Genomic DNA, 25,702 nt, shown 5'->3' on the forward strand with positions numbered 1-25,702 from the left:
TTTCTTTGGTCTCTCTGCTGGCAGGATTGAAGGCAGGATAAATAAAATTGCCCAGGTGACCTTCCAATCTTTGCACCATGTTACAGCAAACAGACATGGCCAGCCCAGGCCAGTCCTTCCCCACACTTACGTTTCATGGTTATGGGACTTAGAATCTGGGGGCTGGTGGCCAATCAGGAACTCTCTGAAGCAAGACAGCTGCGAGGATGTGTTTCCCACCAACTTCAGGTGGAAAGACAGGAAATCCTCCCCTCAAAAAACCTTGCCCTAAAGCTTTTATCTACTGGTAGTGCCTTTCTTCAACACTCTCAAACATTTTGGAACATTTTGAAATTAAGGCAACATTTTTCAGCCTTCATTTGAGATTACAACCACAATGTCCTGAGCAAGATGACAGTAGAGAAGTTAGACTCTTCCTTATAGGGTAGTGAATGAACTGGAAAAGACATTTCCATTGTGGCAGTTCAGGCAACCAAAAATAGCACTGGCCTGGGAGGAGGCATGTCTGATCTTCACTTAACTGTACAAGGTACATATCCTGGAGGCAGTGCCTGCAGAGTGAAATACAGATAAAGGAAACTGCAAGTCCTGAGGGCAGGCAATATCCGTAAAAAATATCCGTAAGGCAAAGCTGGTTTTACTTATTTCGAAAAGGCAATAAATTCCCCTAGTGGTCACAACAGTTGAGAAACTCTCCCATTCAGCTGCAGAATAAATTATTTTCACTAAGATTTGGGTAGTCTTTTCCAAAACTTTCTCTAATCCAAAAAGGATAAGTGTTGCAAAGTTTGTTGTTATTTTATGTACAGACTTATCATAATTTTGTCAAGGAAGGAATATTGAGTTTCATTACTGATGCACTGTACCTTCTCACGGACTTCATCAGATGCATAGTGCCCACCGCTGAGCAAGGCCTGTCCTGCTTCATCAGTAGCCTTGAAACTGTCCTCATGAGCATCAATTTCACCCTGAAAAACATCACATTTGAGATCTAGATATCTCAAGACTTAAATATTTGCTGCTCAGGTCATTTAAATGCAATCGAAGTCTTTATAAACCCCATCTATTCATTTTCGCAAACCTATTATAATATTGATTAGGTCGTCATTGCGCACCTTTGTGGTTGTGCACTGCAGAATTTCTTCACCTATGCTTTGTGAATGTTAGCCTCCATAAGCAAGAAATAAAAAAAGTGAAGTAGACGTACTGAATGAGCAGCCTGCCCAAATTGAGGATAAAACTGTCCAAAAAACTTGCAGGTCAGAGTCCTACAAAATTCAGTTACAAACACTTGATGTGCACCATTCTGTTTTCTTCCCCAAGGGGATTAACATTTTCCAGTCAAAGATATTGTACGAGATCTGAGTTTCTCTTTGACTTTATTAATCTTGCAACACGAGTGCCTGCACAAGCGGATTGATATCAAGAGGACAGAATTACCTTGTGTTCCTGGTGTCTGTCAAGTAACGCCTCTGCTCCTGCCACATCATTCGCCAATTCATCAGCACTGATGAGGGCTTTCATTTCTGTTACCCAGCTGGTAAGGTCACGGAAATCAGCCAGGAAACGCTGCAATCTGGGAAAAAAGGAATACTGTTCTAAATAATGTTATCATTGATGAGCAGTACTCCAAATCACACTTCCCAGTATCAAAAGGACACTGTAGCAGAGAATCAGATAATTTAGCCCGCCAAGAATGCTAATATTTTTCTTCACAAATTTAATCCCTGTCGCACCTTCATCTGAACCTGCTCAAAGTTAGCAACACAACATGAGCAATGACTCGTTAATTTTACAATTCACGAGTTCCTAGATTTTAAACCCTTGATACAAGTACCACAAGTGGAAATTTCAGTCAATTTTGCTAAAGATATAACTTCTGCAGCTGAGTTTTACTTTAAAAAAAATGCAGAATTTAAGACCAAGTTTTATTGATCATTGCCTCATTAAAAAGTTTCTAAACTGTGCCCTATTAGTGTATTGTACACTAGATGAAAACTCTGATGAGTCTTCATGCAAGTTCTTGGTTCTTTCACTTCTACCCTCACCTGTATGAATCATCAAGGCGTGTATGCCTCTGCGCTGCCAAGGTACGAATCCGTTCCCAGTTTTGAATGAGCTCTTCTTGTTTCACCTGAATCTGCGCTGCATTCTGTGGATGTGACTGTTGTAGGCGGTCTGCCTCAGAAGTCAGTGCTTTTACCTGCATAACAAGGAAAAACAACATTAAGATATAAAAACAACCTGTGTCTGAGAAGCAACAAATGGCATGTACTGGAAAGTAACAATTAACTGTAATGAACTGTCATGGTTACATGCCACAACTTACACCAAATTTCAAACTAATTACTGTTTTCACATACTAATAAAATTATGTTGCTGTCACACATAATCTTATACAGACAATACTGAATAGGACTATATGGCATTTAGTAATGCTGTAAGGTTTGACTGCAGTTACTACAGCTCCTCAGTGACTATGTAAATAATTCTTTCCAAGTGCAAAAATAAGTACCCAATACCTTCACAATTTTTAAATCATTGCAACAATACTTTCTCAAGATGTTGACACTTACCCCTGGCATGTTTCAGGCTGGAGGTGTTAGTTCTTTTTGCAGAAACCAAGAAGGCATTTTGAAAATGAGAAAGTAAGTGCTTGAAAAGTAGAAATCTAATATAAAACTAGTTTAAAAATATTACCTTATCCTCCAGTGCAGCAAGATCTCGCTCCAAGCCTTCATGTTTGCGGAGAAGTGTCTGCACGCTAGCCAGGTCACGTCCAAAGTCATCTGATGCCATTAACTGTTCTTTCTCTTTAATCCAACTAATTGTTTCATCCACATCCCTGTCAAGCATAACATGCATTAATACAGAATTGCATTTTTCAGGTCACAAACTATTCATGTTAGGTTCTCCTTTATGCCACATTATAAATTTGGCCCAGTACTTTATTCATCTCTTCCCAAGTAGAAACACCTAGCTTTCCCTTTCATTTCGATTCAATACTCAGCTACATTTCCTGAGAAAAATATTACTGAAGGTAATACAGTACAAATTATTTATACACAAGTTGCAAAAATACTCATGTTGTAAAATAAAACTATTGCCTCATGGTTTGTGTGCAATATGAAATTTTAAACAATTAATGAATACTCTGGTGACAGAAGAAAAAAAACATTCACATTAAAAGGTGGAAATTTAAATAATTAAATTAAAATTAAATTAAATTTCTACCTTTAAACAATATTTCTTTAAGTTCTGTGCAAGACAGAACAATAAATGACTCAAAACCTAACTGACTAAAGTTAAATATAGTATAGCTTATAAAGCCATTTGTATAGTTTCCTAGAAAGGAATTAGCAACTTTTATAATCTAGGAAATCTATTTCTTTTCCTTGACCACCTTGTCAAGCTTTTTTCCAGTCGCATTTCCTCATGGCCGATCATGGTAATCAACTAACCCACCTATTAAAACGTTGCACCTCTGCTGCTCCAAAAAGCTTGCTTTGCCGCTGCAGTACCAGGCCCTTGAGTCGCTGCCAAGCGGCATTCACCTCATCCTGACGATGGGTGATGAGCGTCAGCTCAGGGTGATTGTCCTATACAAGGATAAAGAAAGTGTGTCAATCTTGCAACAACAGATTTTCTTCCAACTTGCCAGCATGCAGACACAAGAATACTTTAGATTTCACATAAAACATAATGAGGTAAAATTCTGGAGAAATGCAAGATACCAAGGCTGAAATATCAACTTTGTCAGAAACACCTTTTAGATAAAAATCTAATTCTCAGTTCAATTTTCATGCTAAGTTACTAATTAAATTAATGTTCACAATCATAAAAATGGAGAAACATTATTGTCTATGATTACATGATGAAACAGTGCAATTAGGGACACAGCTATATAGTCCAGAATAGTAACACCCATACCATTCTGCAGAACGAGCAGTACCTCTAGATGGCCAGGTGACTGCATCAGTAAATTCTACAAAGTTAAAGTTTACTTGTATTAGCGTTACAAGTAGGCTTACATTAACACTGCAATGAAGTTACTGTGAAAATACCCTAGTCACCACACTTTGGTGCCTGTTTGGGTTCACTGAGGGAGAATTTAGCATGACCGGTGCATCTAACTATCATGTCTTTTGGACCATGGTAGGAAACTAGATAGAACATAGAACATGACAGCGCAGAACAGGCCCTTCGGCCCACGATGTTGCGCCGACCAGTTAAAAAGCAATGACCCTCTAACCTAAACCAAACCCTTTCCATCCATAAACCTATCCACGGATCTCTTAAACGTCCCCAAACTAGGCGCATTTACAACTGCAGCAGGCAGAGCATTCCAATCCCTCACCACCCTCTGGGTAAAGAACCTACCCCTGACATCCGTCCTATAACTACCACCCCTTAATTTAAAGCTATGCCCCCTCGTGCTAGCTTTCTCCATCCGAGGAAAAAGGCTATCACTGTCCACCCTATCTAAACCTCTAATCATCTTTTAGTGACTTATGGTCAAGGACATCCAGGTCCCTTTGTATATCTACACTTTCTAATTTCTTACCATTTTGGAAATATCTATCCCTTCTATCAAAATGGATTACCTCATATTTTTCCACATTATATTCCATCGATTATGTTTTTGCCCACTCATGAAGTCTGTCTAAACACTCCTGTTGTCCACGCGTGCACAGGGAGAATGTGCAGACTCCAAACAGTGACCCAAGCCAGGGACTGAACCTAGGTCCTTGGCACACAGACTGTTAATTATCTGGTCAAAGATTTGGTAACGGGTATGAGATATTGTGAAAACAAAATACTTTCTAGACACGTGGACTGATCGGTAGGACAGCAATAGTTTTCTCCAGTCCTCTGCAGCCTGGTTGCTGTTCAGATGGCTATCGCGAATGCTAAACTTTTAAAGTAACACTGCACTCGAAAATTTGTGCACATAGTCAGGCCATTCGTAAAAGCTGTGGATAACATTATACACAAACTCATTTTACATTGCATTCAGGTCACACTGGATACAGGAACATAGTGTTATGTTACTAGTGTATTAATCCAGAGCCCTGGATTAATTATCTGGAAGTATGAGTTTAAATTCCACCAAGGCACCTAGGGAATGTAAATTCAATTCATTAACAGAATCTGGAATAAAGATAGTATGAAACTACTAGATTATTGTAATAATTCATCTGGTCTTTAATGTCCTTTAGGGCAGGAAATTTGCTCTCCTAACGTAATCGAACCCATGAGACTCCAATAATGTGGTGTTACATGAAGCAGAGCAATTAGGGGCACAGTTATACAGCCCAGAATAGAACCATACCATTCAGCAGAGCTAGCAGTACCTCCAGATGGCCATAACTATCCTTGAAACAGCCTAACCAACCACTCATACTCGCAATATCCTTCTCAAAAGCAATTAGGTATCAGCAACAAATGCTCGTCTTGTGAGCAAAGCCCACATTCTGTGAATGAATTTACCACAGCCAAAACAATGGCTTCTCCTTCTGCTCCCATACCACCTGTGCCTCTCAAAAGGTCTATCATTGCCCCCTCCTATTTCCTTTGTTTTTAAATTCATTTGTGGGACATGGACATCGCTGATTCATTTCTCGCCCATCCGTAGCTGCCCAAGGGCAGTTAATAATCAACCACATTGTTGCAGCTCTGGAGTCACATGCAGGCCAGACCAGATAAGGAAGCAGATTTCCTTCCCTAAAGGACACTAGTGAACCAGATGGGTTTTTCTAACAATTGACAATGGTTTCATGGTCATCAGTAGATTCTTACAGATATATTTTATTGAATTCAAATTCCATCATCTGCCATGACAGGATTCGAATCTGGGTCCCCAGAACATGAGCTGAGTTTCTGGACTAATAGGCTAGTGATAATACCACTACGCCATCGCCTCCCCAAATGCTGCCCCTCTGTGACATCATCCAAAATTGGAGCTAGTTTTCACATGTACATTGACAACACTCAGCTCCAAGTCACCACCTCTCTCAAATCCTCAACTGTTGCTCATTATCAGGCTGCTTATCTGACATTCAGCACTGCATGGCAGAAATTTCCTCCAATTAAATATTAAGTTAGAATCCAGTTCTCTTCAGTACAACAATCCCCACCACAAACCCCAGACTTTAGCTGCTGACTCTATGCCTCTTCCTGACAACAGTCTGAGATTCAGCCAACCTGATCACAAATTCAGTGCCACATTTCATCAAGATGCACTGCCTATTTCATTCATAGAATCACAGAGATTGCCTTTTTCCACCACATAACCCTGCCCAACTTTGTCCCAGTCTCAGCTCATCTGCTGCTGTAATGCTCAATAAACTTATTTGTGAGGCTGGAGTTTTCCAGGTTGGTCTCCCACTTTCTACTTTCTCTGATCTCAAGGTCATCAAAAAATCTGCTGCCCATGTTCAAATCACAGTAAGCCCTACTCCCTTTCACCCTTTTGCTTACTGTCTTACATTGGCTTCTAGTCAAGCAACAATGTCTTGATTTTAAAATTCTGATCCTTGTTTTAAAATCCCTCCATGGCTTCACCCCTTCCTACCTCTAATCTGCTCCACCCCAGAACCCTCCAAGATATCAGAGTTCTGCTAATTCTGACCTCTTGTGCTTACCCAATTTCAACTGGTTCACTATTGGTGGCTATGCCTTCAATTGACCCAAGCTCTGCAATACCCTCCCTACATCTCTCTACAATGCATTTCTCTACACTCCTTAAAATCTACACCTTTGCCCAAGTATCTGGTCATCTGCCCTAAAATCTCCTTATGTGGCTCAGTGTCATACTTTGTTTTGTAATGCTACTGTGATGGGCCTTGGTACATTTCATTTTGTTAAAGACACTACATAAACATAAGTTGCAGTTATGCAATGTCAAACCCAAAACAGAAATATTTCACTGCTTTGCTTTAGAATCTGGCAGGATTTTAATAGAAAAGTTGTAGTTTTATATAGCAGTATAGAAGATGCATTGTGAATATATTCTAAACCAAAACCAGACCTGTTCAAGTTTTCCAGCCAGTTGATTAACTTCATTAACCCTCTCCTCATGGGCTGCAAGGTCAGTCTGGAATTCTTCAAATTTCTTCTGCAAAACCTCCACATGTTCCAAGTCCTGGCCAACTTCTTCTGATGTCACAATAGCTTCCTAAATATAGAAATTTAACCTTAGAATGTGGATTAAATATGAAAAATTATTTGCCTCTAAACCCATCAATAAAATTATTATGCAGCACAAAAGGAAAAGAAAGGAAAATCTACTCATTTAAAAAATAACATCTGATCCTAGCTTTAAAATTACAAGACATGCTGTTAACTTGGCTTGCCCTTCTAATTGAGGTTAGGCACAACTTCTAATTCTGAAGTAGAGACAGCCAAAAGGTATGTTTTGCATTTCTGTGCAAGCTATAAGGGCACTTCTGTGGCTAACCGAAGGAACTGGTCTCCGATGCCAAAATCAAAATTTGAAATGAACAAAATAGCTCTCGTAAGAATTTTCTAATGAAAAGCACACTTGTGAAGCTATAGCAGAAATTATAATGTTGTTGATTACACTATGTTAAAAATTAAGCCGATCAAATACTAAAAACAAATCAATGGTCACGATATTCTGATTACTAGTTTTCATTCTACACTCGTTCAAACTCCTATTTTTAGGAATAGCTAACAAGTAGCCTAAAATTAATCTAAAAAACAGCAGTATTAAACTCAAAAGCTATTAAGTTACGATAGCAAAGGGAATTTTGGTAAACGTTCTAGTGTGCACAATACCAGGGGAAACGAAATACTGCAGTAGAGAAGTGAAGCAATTCTATTTATAGAAAGTCATGTCGTTTACCATGGGCCTATTAAGAGATTCACACCTATATTCATTGAAATAGCTCAAAGTGGAGTATAAAAATATACATAGGTCTGGGATTTAAAAATTAAAATACAGTAGATGCTGTAAATCAGAAAATACTGGTGTCATATCAGACTCGAAACATTAACTCTTTTTTCACTGATGCTGCCAGACTTGATTTTTCCCAGCATTTTCTGTTTTAATTTTATATTATGCAAGACTAGGGCTGTGATTCCACCTCAATGTTTTTATTCATTACAGGAATATTATTAAAATTTGGTTATAAACTCTTCGCTTACAACTGTGACTTATAAGCCATACTCAAAATGCAGGGTTGGAATTTCCTCAAAATGAATTAATTAGTTGTCATCCCTTTAGAAAAAAATTACTTCTACTTGCAAAGAAATTTGTTTCAATTCTTCACAGGATGCGAGTATCACTAGCATTTGTTGCCTATCCCTCCTTGCCCTAAGGAAGTGGTGGTAAGTCACTTTCCTGAACCACTACGGTCCACTTCTTGCAGATGCACTCACTTCCTGACAGTCCTGAGAGTGTCAGGATTCTGAATAGGGGCTTCCTGGGTCTGCTCATTTGCATTTTTCATTTCTGCAGTTGTTAATCTAAAATCCATGTGAATTAGATGCAAATGGCAGGGAGCTACACTATATGGACTGCAGCAGTTCCAAAGCAGTGGTTCATCACACCTTCTCAAGGACAATTAGGGACAGGCAATAAATATCAGCTTTGCCAGTGACACTTGCATCCCAAAGGCAAATAACAAAAATGCAGTTGAACCACTTGTCAAAAAAAGTGAGGCACTTAACCTGGAGTATTCCTGAAAAACTAAACATCTTAATGTGCACAAAAAGCCACAAAACTAGGAGGAGGCTTTTTCTTTTGGTTATTTCTACTGAAGAGATAAGTGTGTATGGAAGAATTGCTATGTAGTTTTCCATTTTGGCAGCCAGTTCCATCCCATTCCTCAAGCCATGAAGTACAGCGTACTAACAAACTTCAATCTTCATCACAGAAGCAAATGACTGACCTTATCATTGATCCAGTCCATTACATCATCACACTCTCGCTGATACTGCACAAGTTTTTGTGTCTGCAGGAGACGGATCCCCTTCTCTTTCATCTTCTCCAGTAGGCGTGCCCATAGTTGATGGAGTTCCTCTAGTCGGGTCTTGAAAGAAACATTTAAAGAAATAAAAATATAAAAGAAACAGCTTTATGGCACAGTGGAGAACCTAAAACAAATGTAAATGTTTTTGCAACACATTACCATTGTGATGGGGATTAATTAGCAGTTTTTCCACTGTAATAAGTACAAATTATAAAATTTCTATAATTAATTCTTGCATATGAACTGGATATTTTGCATACAACTGCCGCTGGCCTGTTGCTAATATGAAAACGTAAAGAAGAATTACTTTCAAATAATTTTACCACAAGGTTAAATTCAAATATAAAATTATATTGAATATACACAAATAGGCCATTTGGCCCAAACAATCCAAGTCACCATTTGTCTCTACACCAACCACCACTCACTTTTCTTCATGTAACTCTTAACATAACTCTATTCCCTTCGGTCTAAGAAAACTGTTTCATTTCTCCGTGTACCTGCATTATTTGCCTCAACTCCTCCCGGTGGTTCCACATTCTCACCATTCAGAACAAACAAGTTTCTTCCAAATTCCCTATATGATTTCTTGGTGGCTATCTTGTACTGATGACCTCTAATTATGCTCTTCCCCACCAATGGAAACACACTGGTTAAATGTTCTTTTAAAAGAACTGTCTTAGGTCAATGTTCTCTTCTCAAGAGAGAAAACACAGCCTATTTGTTACATCTATTAGGAAAAGATGAAGCAAAAGAAAATGTCCTTTCAAAGGAAGCATATGGCTGTGAAACACAGGAAACAAATCTGCATTGCTGGTTCCACTGATAAACTGACACAAGCTTCCTGCAAACGCATTGAAAAATTTAAACCAGAAGCTTTTATTCATAGTTCCATACTGCAATGCATTCAAGATGAACAAAAACGGTCAAAGGTGATCAAACAGGAAGTTCTTGGTTTACTTAGATTTTGATGCCTATTTTAGTTAATTATTTATTTGCACAAATATTATGTAGAAGTTAACTGGCAGACAGCAGATGCCAATTTGTGCTGAAATCCTTTCGTCAGGAGACTAATTATATAAAATTATAGCAAGTTGATGGGTGGTTATATAGTCACTCACTATACAAGCCATTAAAAAAAAAACTTGCATTTATATAACATTTTTCTGGGCACCCCAAAGTGCTTCAATGCCAATAAGTAATTAACGTGGCAGCCATTTTGCACAGAGCAAGATCCCAGACAGCAAGTAAATCAATGAGCTGATCATATGTTTTAGCTGTTGGTTGAGCAAGGCACCAGAATTTCACTGCTCTACATTTAAGTACCCAAGTCACCAAATATGTCCACCCGAGACAGCAGATAGGGCCTCATTTCAATGTCTCATCCAAAACAGTACTGAAAGTGATTGCTGCACTGAGTTACAGTCAAAATTATATGCTCAAATATCTCCGGATACAGCAGAAAGTTATAGTATAAATTTATTCATGATTATTGTCCACACACTTGAATACACTTCAAATGCAAGGCAACAACATTCAACATGCTTTAAATTCCCAGCTATTTCTATCATATGAATACTTACAAAATACGGTTATAATTTTATGTTAAACACCCTGCCAATGCAGAACACTTTATCCCAAGTGACACAGACTCCTTTACTTTTGTTCAGAGGGTTAAATATCATCAAGAGGTAGAAACGGCAAATCCTTAGTGAAGAACAAAGGTAACCATACTGAAACAATACACAACACTACTTAATTCAGCACTACTGTGGGTCAGGCTAGGCTCCCTGCCAACTAATTAGTCATGATGTGGATGTGCCAGCGTTGGACTGGGGTAAACACAGTAAAAAGTCTGACAACACCAGGTTTTAGTCCAACCGATTTACCTGATGAAGGGACTAACCCGAAAGCTTGTGCGTTTACTATCAAATAAATCGGTTGGACTAAAACCTGGTGTTGTCAGACTTTTAACTAATTAGAGTGACAGTGACATCAATTTTGGAGAAGGTTTAAAGAAAAAGGAGAAAAGGTTTTAAAGAAAAAAATTAAAAACACAGTCAATGAAGTAAAACACAAAGCACACTTTCAATTTATCCCAAAGGAATGAAAGTCAAACAGACACACTGCACTACACAGCAATTATACACCTACTTCCATGTGAGTACCAATTTGTATTGTGGTTACAATAGGTCGTTGTGTAGTCCGGTAGGGCGTGAAGGACTAAAAATCAACATGAGGGTTACATTTCTGATTGGCACGACAGAGGAACATAAAACCATACAAGATAGCAGCACTTACTCGAATAGTTTCTGATGCAAAATGCCCTTCTGTTATCATTTTGTTACCAAATTCATCAAGTTTGATTATGGCACCTGCATTGGCTTGCACTTCAGCCTCAAATGCCTGATGCTTCTGCAGCTTGCCCTGCAAAAAAAAATCAAGTATAACATTTTAGAATTTTCTCCCCTGTTTTTCTGAAGATTCAACTCATGCATCAGCAAGCATGTGACCAAATGGTCCATTCTTCACATGCGACTACAAAAATGATCTATCATGAAGGTCCTCGATTGACACAAATGCAAGTACATATCGGAAACTGCAAAGCCCAAACCGTAATTTCCACTAATAAAAATGAATGCAATGTTTAGGGTGCACATCTTTCCCAAAATGCGCTACTGGTGAATGCATTTGAAGCATAAAATAGGGAAAAAAATGAAATCGCCCTTCTAGGATATTCCACAAGTAAACGGTGTTGGTGTAAACAAGGTGTGACCAGGATGCAGCAGGCGACGGTGCAGAGGGACCTCGGAGTCCTTGTGCATGAGTCGCAAAAACCCAGCCTGCAGGTGCAGCAGGTGGTCAGGAAGGCAAATGGGATGCTGGCCTTCATAGCGAGGGGGATTGAATATAAAAGTAGGGAGGTCTTGCTGCGGCTGTATAGGGCATTGGTGAGGCCGCAGCTGGAGTACTGTGTGCAGTTTTGGTCGCCGTACTTACGCAAGGATATTTTGGCCTTGGAGGGAGTGCAGAGGAGGTTTACTAGGCTGATACCGGAGTTGAGGGGGTTGAGCTATGAGGAAAGGCTGAATAAACTAGGCTCGTACTCGTTAAGAGTTTAGAAGAATGAGGGGAGATCTCATTGAGACATATAAGATGATGAATGGGATGGATAGGATAGAGGTGGAGAGACTCTTCCCGCTCAGAAAGGACAGTAGGACTAGGGGGCACAGCCTCAAGATAAAGGGGGGGGGTTTTTTTTTAGAACGGAGTTGAGGAGGAACTTCTTCACTCAAAGGGTGGTGAATCTCTGGAATTCTCTGCCCGTTGAGGTGGTGGAGGCTGCCTCGCTAACTTTTTTAAGACGCGGGTTGATGGGTTTTTGATAAGAGAGGGGATTAAGGGTTATGGGGAGAGGGCGGGAATGTGGAACTGAGACACGACAGATCAGCCATGATCTTATTGAATGGCGGGGCAGGCTCGAAGGGCTAGATGGCCTACTCCTGCTCCTATTTCTTATGTTCTTATGTTATGAAGCTCCATAGAGCTGCATCACACTACAAGCCACCATTTTGTAGAGGAGGAAACAGTAATGGGCAAACCAATAGCCCAGTGAAAAATGATTACCTTGAACATATAGAATTGGAAGTCTTAAGGCACAATGGATAGCATCTCTGCCTCCGAGCTAGAAGCTCCATGTTTGACTCCCACCCCAGGGCTCAATGGCCAAGGAAGGTGCATTCAGGACACGGTCAACAGATTATCAACTTGCAAAATTGTTCCAAAACGCACCAATGGCAGCTAGCAAAAGCTGCTTGATTTAGAATGACATCCTTCAAGATACAAGCCTTTGCCAACAGGCTAGCAACCTGTTCCAGCAGAGCAAGGTATTGTCTCAGAGTGAAATTATCACATTTAAAGAATAAGGCGGCAAAGACAAAAGGTCTGAAGTCAATATTTTGTTAGAACTTTGCAGTCCAGCATAAACCTGAAGCACACAAGTGGTCAAAGGCTTAGGTCATCACACACCTGCAGATTGCTGGGATCCTTGTAGCTCTCATCAGATGCAATTTGCAGTTTCTCTTGAATCCATTTCTCCAATTCATCTGCATCACGGCGGAAACATTGGAAGCTAAAAGAGGCATCTAGCTTCTGCCGTCTCTCAAGAGAAAGCTCCTTGAATCGCCGATACCTAGTTGGCACAGACAAAGAATTTTGGCAGCCTGGTAACTAATGCTTCTCTCCATTTATCCCCTAATCAGAATACATCCAATGAGTATCCCAACTCCACAGAACTTGGTTCTTCATTTCATCCTACTCCATCACCCTGCTCCTTCCCCATTTTGATTTACTTTTGGATTCCATTTTGGACATTGCTGCAAGCAATCCAAAATTCATCATTTTAAATTGGGGGAGCTGCCAGCACCTTTTTCAAGCCTCCTGGCTAAGACATGCACTCTGCTACATCCATTCAAGCCTTGAGGCTACTTGAATAAACACCAGTTTATTTTATTATAGCAACACACTTTGGTATAAAACAATTTCCCCAAGTACAAAATTAAGTAGTTCATACCTATCTAGCACTTGTTGGCGTCTTTCCTGGATGTCATCTGCTGAATCTAGAACTTTTACTCCTGAGGAATCCATTTTCTGTTACAGACACAAAAGCAAACATTGGGTTTATTGATCCTTTACAAGCACATTATAAAAATAAGCAGGCTGTTTGAGTTAAAGTGCTTACTTAATTAAAATAATATAGATGCAATCTTTTTCTAACATTTAACTCTATACTCCAATAATTTTTGACATCAATGGGTGGAGGGATCAGCGCATGCAGTCTTTAAACTGCAATAAATTATTCGATAATGAAAAGCATTGAAATTCTAAGTTACTCCATTAGCAGCACTCACAGTCCACCTTTAGGATCATGATGTTGCCAATACACACACAGACATGCAAACATGTCAATGTCAACAGACATCACTGAGGCACTTCAGACATTTTGATACTAGTTTTCTCAATACTGCATTGGCAACTGAAACACCAGAAGTTTCTAGCTCTAAATGACAAGGCAGCATGTTAATACACAGTTGTCCTGAAAGCTTTCAGAGAAATTAGAGCAACGCTTAAGGAATTTTATATAAAATCAGCACAAACTGTGAGGGCAAATTACTATCTTAATAGAACAAATAAAACCTAGTTTTATATAGCAGTGTTCATAATCTCAATGTTCCGCAGCACCATAGAAATAAATTTATGAAATGTAACTACCATTAATAGATGGTAACTTGAAGACGCGACTGAATTATACAACAGCATGACAGGTGACATGATTTAGTAAAACTTGAAGGTTTATGATCTCCCGTCACCAATAGTACATAACAAGTTTTCTCAAAAATTAAGATGCCATACAATTGATGTCTTCATCCAGGGGTTAATTGCTTATTTTAGTTTGCTGCATTACCTTCAGAAGAAACTGTGCCCTGGTCTAATCGTTTCTTTCAAATTTTATGCCATATTTCAATCTTGGGGAATTTTTGTACTATTCTTTTCAGAATTTTAGGGGTGGTGGGGTGGGGAGGGGATTTAGATTTCAAGAAATAACTGAGAATAAGAAACTGCTGCTTCAACCACAGTTGAGGCAATTCATCGATTTCAAATTTCTGTTCCAAAACTGCAGACTAACAGTGTTCTTTGAACCCTAATTTTAGTCTTACTTTAGCTTAATTAAATGAAAATAATTATTTTAGCCAACATTTATTTTCCTGCTGTGTTAACTTGATGAAACAAGCATTGTTACATACTACAATTTACTGGAATAAATATCTGGTAATGACTAAAAAACAGTAACATAATTCCAAAGTGGAAGACAGGGTAAAAGGTTCAACAACTGCAGTTCAGTTTACTACAAACCTATTGGTTTGTGAACAATCCCTTTAAAAATTACAGACAATTGTTTTTAATCCAGCGTCAGGAACCTGACAACCTGATCATTTCTGGGTCTTGACCATGCAACTTGTCTGTGTTACTGATGCAAGGCTATCTTCAAATACAGATAAGCTAACTGGGCTCAAGGCAAGCTCAGATAATTGGGAACTTGCTGCTGAGTACTATCCTCAAAAGTGCAGAAGACAGCCTTAACTGGGTTTGCTACTGTCTTGCAAAATAGAGGCAGGCAATCAGCCAAATAACATTCATGTCACACAAGTTCCAGGCAATGACCATTTCCAACAAGCAAGAATCTGACCACTGCTCCATGACATTCAATAGCATCACAGTCGTTGTATCACCCACTTTTAAAATCCTTGGGGTTACCATTGACCAGAAGTTGAACTGGACTACAATACAGCGGCTACAAGAGTAGGTTAATGGCAAGTAACTCACCTCCTGGCTCCCCAAAGTCTGTCCAACATCTACAAGACACAAGTCAGGAGAGTGATGGAATACTCATCAAGTTCCTGGCTAAATCTATCACCAGCAACAAGAACCTTGACACCATCCTGGAAAGGTAGCCTGCTTGATTGGCACCCCTGCAACAAACATTCACTCCCTCCACCAAACAGTGGCAGCAGTGTGCACCATCTACAAAATGCACTGCAGGAACTCCAAGCCGCCTTCCAAACCAACAACCACTACCATTTAGAAAGACAAAGGCAGGAGCTACCTGGGAATGTCACCAGCTGGAAGTTCCCCTCCATGCTACACACCATTCTGACTTGAAATATATTGTAAGAAGTCTCACACATTGAGACTTCTTGCTGCATTTACCCCAGTCCAACGCCGGCACCTCCACATCTCGAAATATATCATCATTTCTTCACTATCCCTGTGGGGCTAAACAGGCCACCTAAGATGGTGATTTACTAAGCACTCTAGGCCAGTTGGCCAAATACAAAAACAGACAGGCTGCAGCCTTAAAATGAATATTGGAAAGAGATAAACAGGTTGCAGCTCCAGACTACACAGGAAATAGGCCATCTCGAAGACAATGGACACTCTGGTCAAACATATTTGTTTACCAGACAAAAGGGCACCTTATCACCCCTTATTTGGGAGGGATATGTGACTCCAGCACCTACAAGCATGGCCGTTGGGTACACACCCACAGATCAGTGTTCAAGCATCTGGTTGGACTTAGCGATCAAGGTGATCAAATCCTGATCGAGTGATAATCAAGGGACCGCCCAAAAGGGCTCAAAACCAATGAGGGGTAAAAAGGTGTTGCACAGCCCAAGGAAGGGCACACGACAGGAACAGAACAACGGTGACCACCACCAGAAACTGCCATCACATTTCAATGGAAGGAAGACCAGAGCATCAGACCAGACCGCATTAAGAGATCAGCACACGGATAAAGGCCAATAGTTGCCTGGGTACTTGCCAGTCAAGTCAAGGTCTAGTTTTGAACTTGAACTTTGGTATTCTGCAAAACAACTTACATTGATTGTATGGTTGATTAACATTAATTGTGTGTATGAATAAATACTATTGTATTAACAAGAAGTCAACTTGCAATTATTTGTCCACCATACAAGGGTTAAAACACACTGCGGCAGGCACAACACCTTGGTCAAAATCCTGGAAGTCCCTCACAAACAGCACTGTGGCTATACCAACACCAATAAATGCTGGCCCACTGATGCCCACATCCCCTAAATCTGTTAGAATTCTTTGAGGTAGTAACAAGGTTAGGTAATGGAGAGCAAGTTGATGTTATCTACTTGGATTAGGTACCACACAGGAGACTACTGAGCAAGATAAAAGCTCATGGCATTAGAGGCAAGGTACTAGCACAGACAGAAAATTGGCTGACTGGTGGAAGGCAGAGTGGGGATAAAAGGGGTCCCTTTCAGGATGGCAGCTGGTGACAAGTGAAGTTCCGCAGGGGTCAGTGTTGGCACCACAATTTTTCACTCTATACAATGACCTAGATAAAAGAACTAAGGACATTGTATCATCTGCAAACTTGGTCACAAAGCCAGACAGAGGAACAGGTAGTATCGAAGAGGCAGGGAAGCTGCAGAAGGACTTGGACAGTTAGGAGTGGGCAAATTAGTGGCAGTGTTTTTTTAATTATGGGTCCAGAGTCACATGTCAGCCAGAACAGGTAAGCACGGCAGATTTCCTTCCCTAAAAGGGCATTAGTGAACCAGATAGTCAATTGTTATAATAAAACCTATGATTTCATGGTGATCAATAGCTTCTTAATTCCAGATTTTTTTTGAATTCAAATTCCACCACCTGCCACGGTGGGATTGGAACCCGGGTCCCCAGAACATTAGCTGAATTTCTGGATTAACAGTCTAGCGATAATAGTCCTAGGCCATTGTATGTGGGGAGACAATGTGGGAAAGTGTGAGGTGTACACTTTGGAAGAATAGAGGCGGAGACTATTTTCTAAATGGAGAGAGAATTCAGAAATTGGAAGTGCAAAGGGACTTAGTTCAGGATTCTCTTAAGGTTAATTTGCAGGTTGAGTTGGTAGTTAGGAAGGCAAATGCAAACGTTAGTATTCAATTCAAGGGGTCAAGAATACAAAAGCAGAGATGTACTTTACAAGGTTCTGGTGAGACCACATTTAAAATACTGCAGTGGTTCTGGGCCCTGTATATAAAAGGAAGGACGTGCTGGCCTTGGAGAGGATCCTGAGGAGGTTTATGAGAGTGATCCCAGGAATGAAAAGCTTGTTGTATGAAGAGCGTCTGAGGACTCTGGGTCCTTACTCACTGGAGTTTAGAAGGATAGGGATCTCATTGCAACTTACAGAATAATGAAAGGCCTGGATAGAGTGGACGTGGGGTGGGGGGGGGGGGGGGGGGGGGGGGGAATGTTTTCATTAGTAGGAGAGACTAGAATCCAAGGGCACAGCCTAAGAATAAAAAGGGACTACTCTTTAGAACTGAGATGAGGAGGAATGTCTTCAGTCAGAGGGTGGAGGAGGCCAGGTCATTGCATGTTTTTAAGATAGAGATAAATGAGTTTTTGATTGGTAAAAAGGATCAAATGTTATGGGGAAAGAGCTAGGGGTTGAGAAATTTATCAGCCATGATTGAATGACAGAGCAGAATCCATGAGCCAAATGGCCTAATTCTACCCCAATATCTTATGGTCTAAAACAATTTGGAGCAGGCCAATCTTCCCTCGAGCACCAGCGCAGTTTCATGCCTGCTGGCTATTTTGGGCAAGTGCTGTGACAGTCTTGGAGCACGGGTACCTGCTGTGAGTTAGCAAGTGGATAAGCTGCTGTATTTCACACATCTTCCAGGGAGACTGGGGAAAGAGGCAAAGAGTTGCCATAATCATTTCCACATTGCTGCCGCCATGCACTGGAGTAGGGCAATAAAAATTTTACAAGTGGATATGGAATGGTTAGGTAAATAAATGAAAATTTGATAGATGAGGTTTAATGCAAATAATGCGAGGTTATCCATTTTGGTCAGAAAAATAGAAAGGCAAATTTTTTGATTTGATTTATTCTTGTCACATGTACTAACAGTGAAAAGTATTGTTTCGTGCATACTATACAGACAAAACATACCCTTCATAGGGAAGGAAACGAGAGTGCAGAATGTAGTGTTACAGTCATAGCAAGGGTGCAGAGAAAGATCAACTTAATGCAAGGCAAGTCCATTCAAAAGTCTAACGACAGCAGGGAAAAGGCTGTTCTTAAGTCAACTGGTACATGACCTCAGACCTTGTATCTTTTCTCCCGACGTAAGAAGGTAGAAGCAAGAATGTCCAGGGTGTATGGAGTCCTTAATTATGCTGGTTGCTTTGCCGAGGCAGCAGGAAGTGTAAAGTCAATGGGTGGGAGGCTGGTTTGCATGATGGACTGGGCTACATTCATGACCTTGTGTTTCTTGCAGTCTTGGGCAGAGCAGGAGCCATACCAAGCTGTAATACAACCAGAAAGAATGCTTTCTATGGTGCATTTGTAAAAGTTGGTGGGAGTCATAGCTGACATGCCAAACTTCTTCAGCCTTCTGAGAAAGTAGACGCATTGGTGGGCTTTCTTAACTGTAGTATCGGTATGGCGGGGGGGGCCAGGACAGGTTGTTGGGTGATCTGGACACCTAAAAACTTGAAGCTGTCAACCCTTTTGACTTCATCCCCATTGATGTAGACAGGGGCGTGTTCTCCTCTACACTTCCTGAAATCAATGACAATCTCCTTTGTTTTGTTGACACTGAGGGAGGGATTATTGTTGCCGCACCAATTCACCAAATTCCCTCTCATTCCTGTATTCCATCTCATCATTGTTTGAGGTCCAACCCACTACAGCGTTGTTGGAAGGGAATTTGGCCACACATTCATAGGTGCATAAGGAGTTATAAAGGTGTATAATATCCAAGAGGAGAGAATCAAAATGCTTCAGTGCAGGGAGACCTGGGTGTCTTCATGCATGAATTGCAGATAACTAGCATGCAGGTAGTAAAGAAGGCAAATGGAATTTTGGCATTTATGGCCAAAAGAGGAAAGTATAAGACAGTACGGAAGTGTTGCTGCAACTGTAAAATGCATTATTGAGACTGCATCTGGAGTATCGTGTACAGTTCGGTGCCTTGCTAGAGGGGGCTATTGTAGTTACATTGGAAGCAGTTCAGAGGAGTTTCACTAGATTTGATTCCAGAGAGGAGGGTTTGTCAATCTTGACTTTAAAAGAATGAGGAGATCTAAATGGAGTTATAAAAGATGATAAAGGGGTTTGAGAAAGTAGAGACAGAGAGGATGTTTCCTTTGTGGGGCAATCTAGAACAAGAGGTCATAAGGATGAGGTAGCAGGATTAATTATTCCTCTCAAAGGGTCAAGAGTTTGTAACTTCACTACCCCAGAGTATGATGGATGCCAGGACTGAGGAGATAGATTTTTAACTAGTAATCGTTTGAAGGGTTATGGGAGAACAGGCAGGAAAATGGAGTTGAGGCCAAGATGAGGTCAGCCATTATCATATTGAACAGTGGAGCAGTTCAAGAGTCTGAAGTGCCTACTCCTAGTTCTTATCTTTTCTATCAAGGAAGAAATTATCTGTGACCCAAAATCTCAACAACCCAGGTTTCAATGTGTTTATGTGAGAGAGCGTTTTCTGCCCAAGTGTTCCTCCAGTATTATGAAGTCGAGATGTTTGATGCATATCCAGAGGTGTGAATGCGGGTGGACAATTGAACAATCTAACAGCAGGTGCAGATTCCACAAATATCTCCATATTTATTGATGGGAAGCACAGTACATTGGTACAAAAGACAAGGCTGAAGTGTTTGCAACTATCTTCAGCCAGGAAATGTGAAGTAGATGATCCATCTCGGCCTGCAGCTAAGGTCCCCAGCATCACAGATGCCAATCTTCAGCCAATTCAGTTCACTTTGTAGTATCCAGAGCATTCGGCCATTTCACGATATCACAAAAGGCCCTCATAAGATTCTGGCAATCTTACTGCTCTAGAACTAGCCACACCCAAAACCAAACTGTTCCAGTACAGCCACACTAGCATCCAAACAGTAATGTGGAAAATTGTCCAGTCTACAAAAGCAGGACAAGTCTAATCAAGCCAATTATTGTATCATCAGTCTACTCTTGATCAAAAAGGTGATAGAAGCGGTCATCAATAGTGATTCAAATGACACTTGCTCAGCAATAATCTGCTCAGACAGTTTGGGTTCCCCGAGGGCCACCCAGCATCTGATCTCATTGGAGTTCTGGTCCAAATGTACACAAAAGAGCTGAACTCCAGTGGTGAAGTGAGATCGACTGCCCTTAACAGCAAGTCAGATTTGACTGAGTGTGGCATCAAGCCTTAGCTTAACTGGAAATTAAGTTAATTTATTAGTCACAATTAAAGGCAATGAAGTTACTGTGACCTTCCCCTTGCTGTTTGGGTCAATGCACCTAAACAGCTTGTCTTTCAGAATATGGAAGGAAAATTTTCCCTTCAGTATCACTGGGTCAAATCCTAGAACCCCCTACCTAACAGCACTCTGGATGTACTTACAACATATGGACTGCAGCAGTTCAAGGCAGCTCAGCACCATCTTGGAGGGCAATAAATTGCTTAGTCAGTGATGCCCACAACCCGCAAGACAAATTCAGCATGTTGCCACATCCCGTCAAATGGGGAGAGCTGCAATATACGAGGGGACTGGTAACCAGCAAATTGGATTTGATCTCAGAGTTCCAGTGACTACCCTCACTTTGTGTATCAATGTGTGTTTGGCATGACAACTTGAAGTTCAGGCCCATGAAACTAAAACCCAACAGTTAGCGAAATAAAAAAAAGAGAAAGGAAGCTGAGTAAGAGGGAACTCGTTAGAATAAAACCCTTTATAATTCAAAATCCTAGGGCAGCTTCCATAAAACTAAGAATAATGCACAGTGGCACAATGGTTAGCACTGCTGCCTCACAGCATCAGGGACCCAGGTTCGACTCCTGGCTTGGGTCACTGCCTGTGTGGAGTTAGCACATTCTTCCCGTGTCTGCATGGGTTTCCTCCAGGTGCTCTGGTTTCCTCCCACAGTCCAAAAGACGTGCTGGTTAGATGCACTGGCCATGCTAAATTCTCCCTCAGTGTACCCGAACAGGCACTGGACTGTGGCGACTAAGGGATTTTCCATAGTAAGTTCATTACAGTGTTAAAGCCTACTTGTGACACTAAAGTAAACTTTTAATGGGCTCTAGATTCCACATATTTGTCCCAAGATATACTCAAAAACTGCCAGCTGACCATTAACAAACTGCAGCCATTTCACAGTTTACAAATATTCATTAATGCTCACTAGTAATTTCATTATTTACTAAATCACAAAGCAGAATAATTATTCTCAGTGGAGTATTCACGTAGAGATTCCTCTTACCTCCAAAACTGCACAGCCATTAATTAAACAACCAATGTGAAAAGTTTTGTGTATTATGGCAACAGATCAATAATTAGGAGACTAGGAAAATTATTGTCAAAGAATCAAGTCATAAAGGGAGGTCCTGAATTACACTGCATAAACCCAACATAGTGGTAAGGAATTTATAGTTGAAGACACCCCCCCCCCCCGCCCCCCCACATGAATTAACATGTCAGATCTAAAAAGACTTCATTGCAATGCTATTTGTTTGTTAACTAACATTATATTCAGTTTCCAAATAAGGAACTTGTTATATTAACGACTTCAAACAAACATTTTAGTTAGGCAGGTCAATGCATAAATAGAAAATTGAAGCACATATGGAACAGAATTACAAACAGGAGCAATTGGTTATGACTGGTGGCATGCACCAAAGTGCACTGCATCTCCAAAAAGGATTTATCAATTGGGAGCTCCTCCTTGACCACAGTATTCGTTTATTTTATGCCGAAAATTATTACTACTACACCAGCTGTCACTGTTTTAGCAGATAAATGCGAAAGAAGACAATATTTGCATCCAGTTAAATTTGGTGGCTGTTATTACAGAATGTCAATGGGTAACATCAACTACTTCTTGACACAAACAAATCAGAAATTCAGACAGAGAAATAAATTTGTTCATTAAAGCAATTATCAACATGATTAATTGTTCAATTTTGAGATGTAAACATCTCACTCTTCAATAAAATATAAACATGTAATTATCCAAGATTAATTTCATTTCCAAGGGGTCTGTGCACACACACAAAATCTTTTTTCAAAGTCACTTTTAAAAAAAAGCAAAAAAAATCAATTATTCATAGGTTGTGAGCATTGCTGACTGGGCCAGCATCTATTGCCCTTCCAAGGACAATTTCAGAGGGCACTTAAGAGTCAACCATACTGCAGTGGATCTGGAATCATGTGTGGGCCGAACCAGGAAGGATAGCAGATTTCCATTCCTAAAGGACACTAATGAGCTAGATGGTTTTTTTTTTAAACGACAAAACAACAATGATTTTAATTAGGAACTAGTAACGCAATCTCCATCCATAATACAGCAAAAGGATGTCATTTTGGATTGCGTGTTCTGCAATCTAGCACTTTTTAACCTAATGTCTATACCAACAGATGGCTCTCTTTGTTATTCTTAATCTTCTATCAGAATCTATTCAATATGGTAAAGCCTAGTCAAAAACATTAGTCATTATGTTCAGAAGTCCATTTGTATTTGATTAAAGACAATTCAATTCCATAATTCTAACATTATCCTCTTTTAAAAAAAAGGCACACGAACTGGATGCACAATCTCCCTCAATCTATGAGGTATGGACCTTGTCAGTCATTACACTTGCCACACATTACATCCAATGATCTTGCAACAGTTTCCCCTTCAAAACAAAAATATGCCCTGCATAATTTATGCGAGCAAACAAATTGCAGACTGGCAGCCTTACACAGTGGTTAGCACTGCTGCCTCACAGCGCAAGGGATCTGGGTTCAATTCCTGGCTTGAGTCACTGTCTGGGAGGAGTTTGCACATTCTCCCAGTTTCTGCATGGGTTTCCTCTGGGTGCTCCAGTTTCCTCCCACAGTCCAAAAAGACATGGTGGCCATGCTAAATTCTCCCTCCATAAGAACATAAGAAATAGGAGCAGGAGTAGGCCATCTAGCCCTTCGAGCCTGCCCCGCCATTCAATAAGATCATGGCTGATCTGTCGTGGCTCAGTTCCACTTTCCCGCCCTCTCCCCATAACCCTTAATCCCCTCTCTTATCAAGAACCCATCAACCCGCTTCTTAAAAATATTTAGCGAGGCAGCCTCCACCACTTCAACGGGCAGAGAATTCCAGAGATTCACCACCCTTTGAGTGAAGAAGTTCCTCCTCAACTCCGTTCTAAACCGCCTCCCCCTTATCTTGAGGCTGTGCCCCCTAGTCCTACTGTCTTTTTTGAGCGGGAAGAGTCTCTCCACCTCTATCCTATCCATCCCATTCATCATCTTATAGTGTGGTGACTAGGGGATTTTTACAGTAACCTCACTGTAATATTAATGCAAGCCTACTTCTGACACTAATAAATTAAAAACTTTAAAGTATACTAAGAGCAAATTCCATTGTTTCAGAAGATTTGTCTCAGGGTGAGGCTGCCAGTTATTGGAAAACTATTTATCTAAAAAGTTACTGAATTTATTTAATTTCTATCTTCATTTTAGAATCTATTGTATTGCATAGCTACAATCAAATACAATATATTTACAGGATAAGTTGTTCTTATTAACCAGTTGGACTGCAGTATTCACAGTCAGCATTCCTGCTATTAGTTGATGCAAGCAGTATTTTTACTGCATTGTTCACTGGACCGTCAGAACAAAAAGAAATCTATTAGCACAAAATGCATTATGAGAGCATTTGGCTTTAGCTAGTATCTGATTAGATGTTTGAGTTAATGGGGGCAACACTAACTTTTTAGTTGTGATTAACCATGTGAGATGCTAATAAACTACATTTGCAACCAGGTTGAAGTGACAAGTAATGTTTGCTCTCAATGTTAATGCATAAATTTATCTTTCTTTTCACCTTCTTCCCAAAGCTGTGTGTAACACTGAAAATCTATGGAGGCATGGACTTTAAAAGTTAAGTCCTATGAATGGTCTCTCCCTCCCCATCTCCCATCTCCTTTCCTTTTTAGAAAAAGCATTTTATATGACCCACAAATATGAAAAGTTATCATGTGGGCTTTGCTAGAATATTCAGTTTCCTTGAATGCAAGTTACAAAAAAGGTCTCCAATAGGTAGTCTCTGCTCTCAATGTTAAAACAGGCCACCTGCTGCCGCACATCACAACTAAATGCTGCATTCCAAACAATTGGTTCACAGCTGCAGCATACCACACACTAACAGCAAATTACATTCTGCAGTACGTGGTGATCAGCCACTCCCACTGCATTCTGGTCTAGCCCGATAACACAAACCAGCTGCCTACCAGAAGGTTCCACCCAGCATGATTACAACGCAAAAGTACTTCAGCTTAAAAAGGCACATGCCAAGTATTTCCATAATACAATTACACATTCCAACCTCATTATCAGAAGTTTACTTGCATTTATTATGGGATGAATCAAATTACCAACATATAGATCATTAGTACAATACTGTAATTTATGCTGGAATGCAAGAATAAAATTAACCCCCCCAAGCTTGTTCCATATATCAGGTTGCAAATCAAGCACTTGCTCAATATCCCTTTGTTTAATGAGATCTATTAATATTAGATTCAAAATTAACAATTTATCTAGCATCAATGTCTGTGGGAGAGTTCTGCTTTTGTGTGTAGAAATATTTCCTTATTTCACTCTTGAAGGCTTGGCTCAATTTTTCCATATATGCTCCCTACTCCTAAATCCCAACTAATTAGTTTCTCCCAATCTATCCAATGCATTCCCTTTCATTTTTTGCTCCAACTCTCAAATCTTTTCACTCTTACTAAAAGAAGCTTTATTACTGTAATATAATGATTCACAAAACAATGAGGAAAAAGATAAAAACCATCTCATCATCACTCAAATGGCAGACATGACACAGCAAGATTCTACATTGCACAGGAATTGCATAGACGGGTTGCACCATGGCGCTATTACTGATTGTAATATGATCGGGTTCAATTTATTTAAATTCCTCAGGGAAATTAAATTTTGATAAAAATAAAACTTCAAGGTCAACTTTTTTTAATGCTAAAGTAAAAATCCACTTTCATCACAAAAGGTCAGCAACTTAGAACTCATCATCACTGCAAAGCAAGCTTTTACTCAAGGCGAGCATCGATAATCCAGATGAA

The 25,702-nt window shown here is 40.1% G+C and overlaps 1 protein-coding gene across 9 annotated transcripts in view; it reads right to left on the reverse strand.

Annotated features, from left to right (window-relative positions):
• sptan1 (spectrin alpha, non-erythrocytic 1) overlaps nucleotides 1-25,702 on the reverse strand; it is a 110,935-nt gene that overhangs the window by 78,916 nt on the left and 6,317 nt on the right. For all 9 annotated transcript variants that reach the window (XM_080212385.1, XM_080212393.1, XM_080212388.1 and 6 more), the window contains 10 exons: nucleotides 13,570-13,646; nucleotides 13,026-13,188; nucleotides 11,298-11,423; nucleotides 8,916-9,056; nucleotides 7,031-7,177; nucleotides 3,466-3,599; nucleotides 2,701-2,845; nucleotides 2,049-2,203; nucleotides 1,441-1,576; nucleotides 867-968 (listed from right to left, as the gene is read on the reverse strand). In XM_080212385.1, coding sequence (XP_080068511.1) covers nucleotides 867-968; nucleotides 1,441-1,576; nucleotides 2,049-2,203; nucleotides 2,701-2,845; nucleotides 3,466-3,599; nucleotides 7,031-7,177; nucleotides 8,916-9,056; nucleotides 11,298-11,423; nucleotides 13,026-13,188; nucleotides 13,570-13,643 — 1,323 coding nt within the window. In that variant the 5' untranslated portion in view covers nucleotides 13,644-13,646. The remainder of the gene's footprint in view (nucleotides 1-866; nucleotides 969-1,440; nucleotides 1,577-2,048; nucleotides 2,204-2,700; nucleotides 2,846-3,465; nucleotides 3,600-7,030; nucleotides 7,178-8,915; nucleotides 9,057-11,297; nucleotides 11,424-13,025; nucleotides 13,189-13,569; nucleotides 13,647-25,702) is intronic.

This window comes from Carcharhinus amblyrhynchos, chromosome 25 (genome assembly GCF_965287045.1).
Source record: "Carcharhinus amblyrhynchos chromosome 25, sCarAmb.v2.hapA, whole genome shotgun sequence".
NCBI classification, from domain to species: Eukaryota; Metazoa; Chordata; class Chondrichthyes; order Carcharhiniformes; family Carcharhinidae; genus Carcharhinus; species Carcharhinus amblyrhynchos.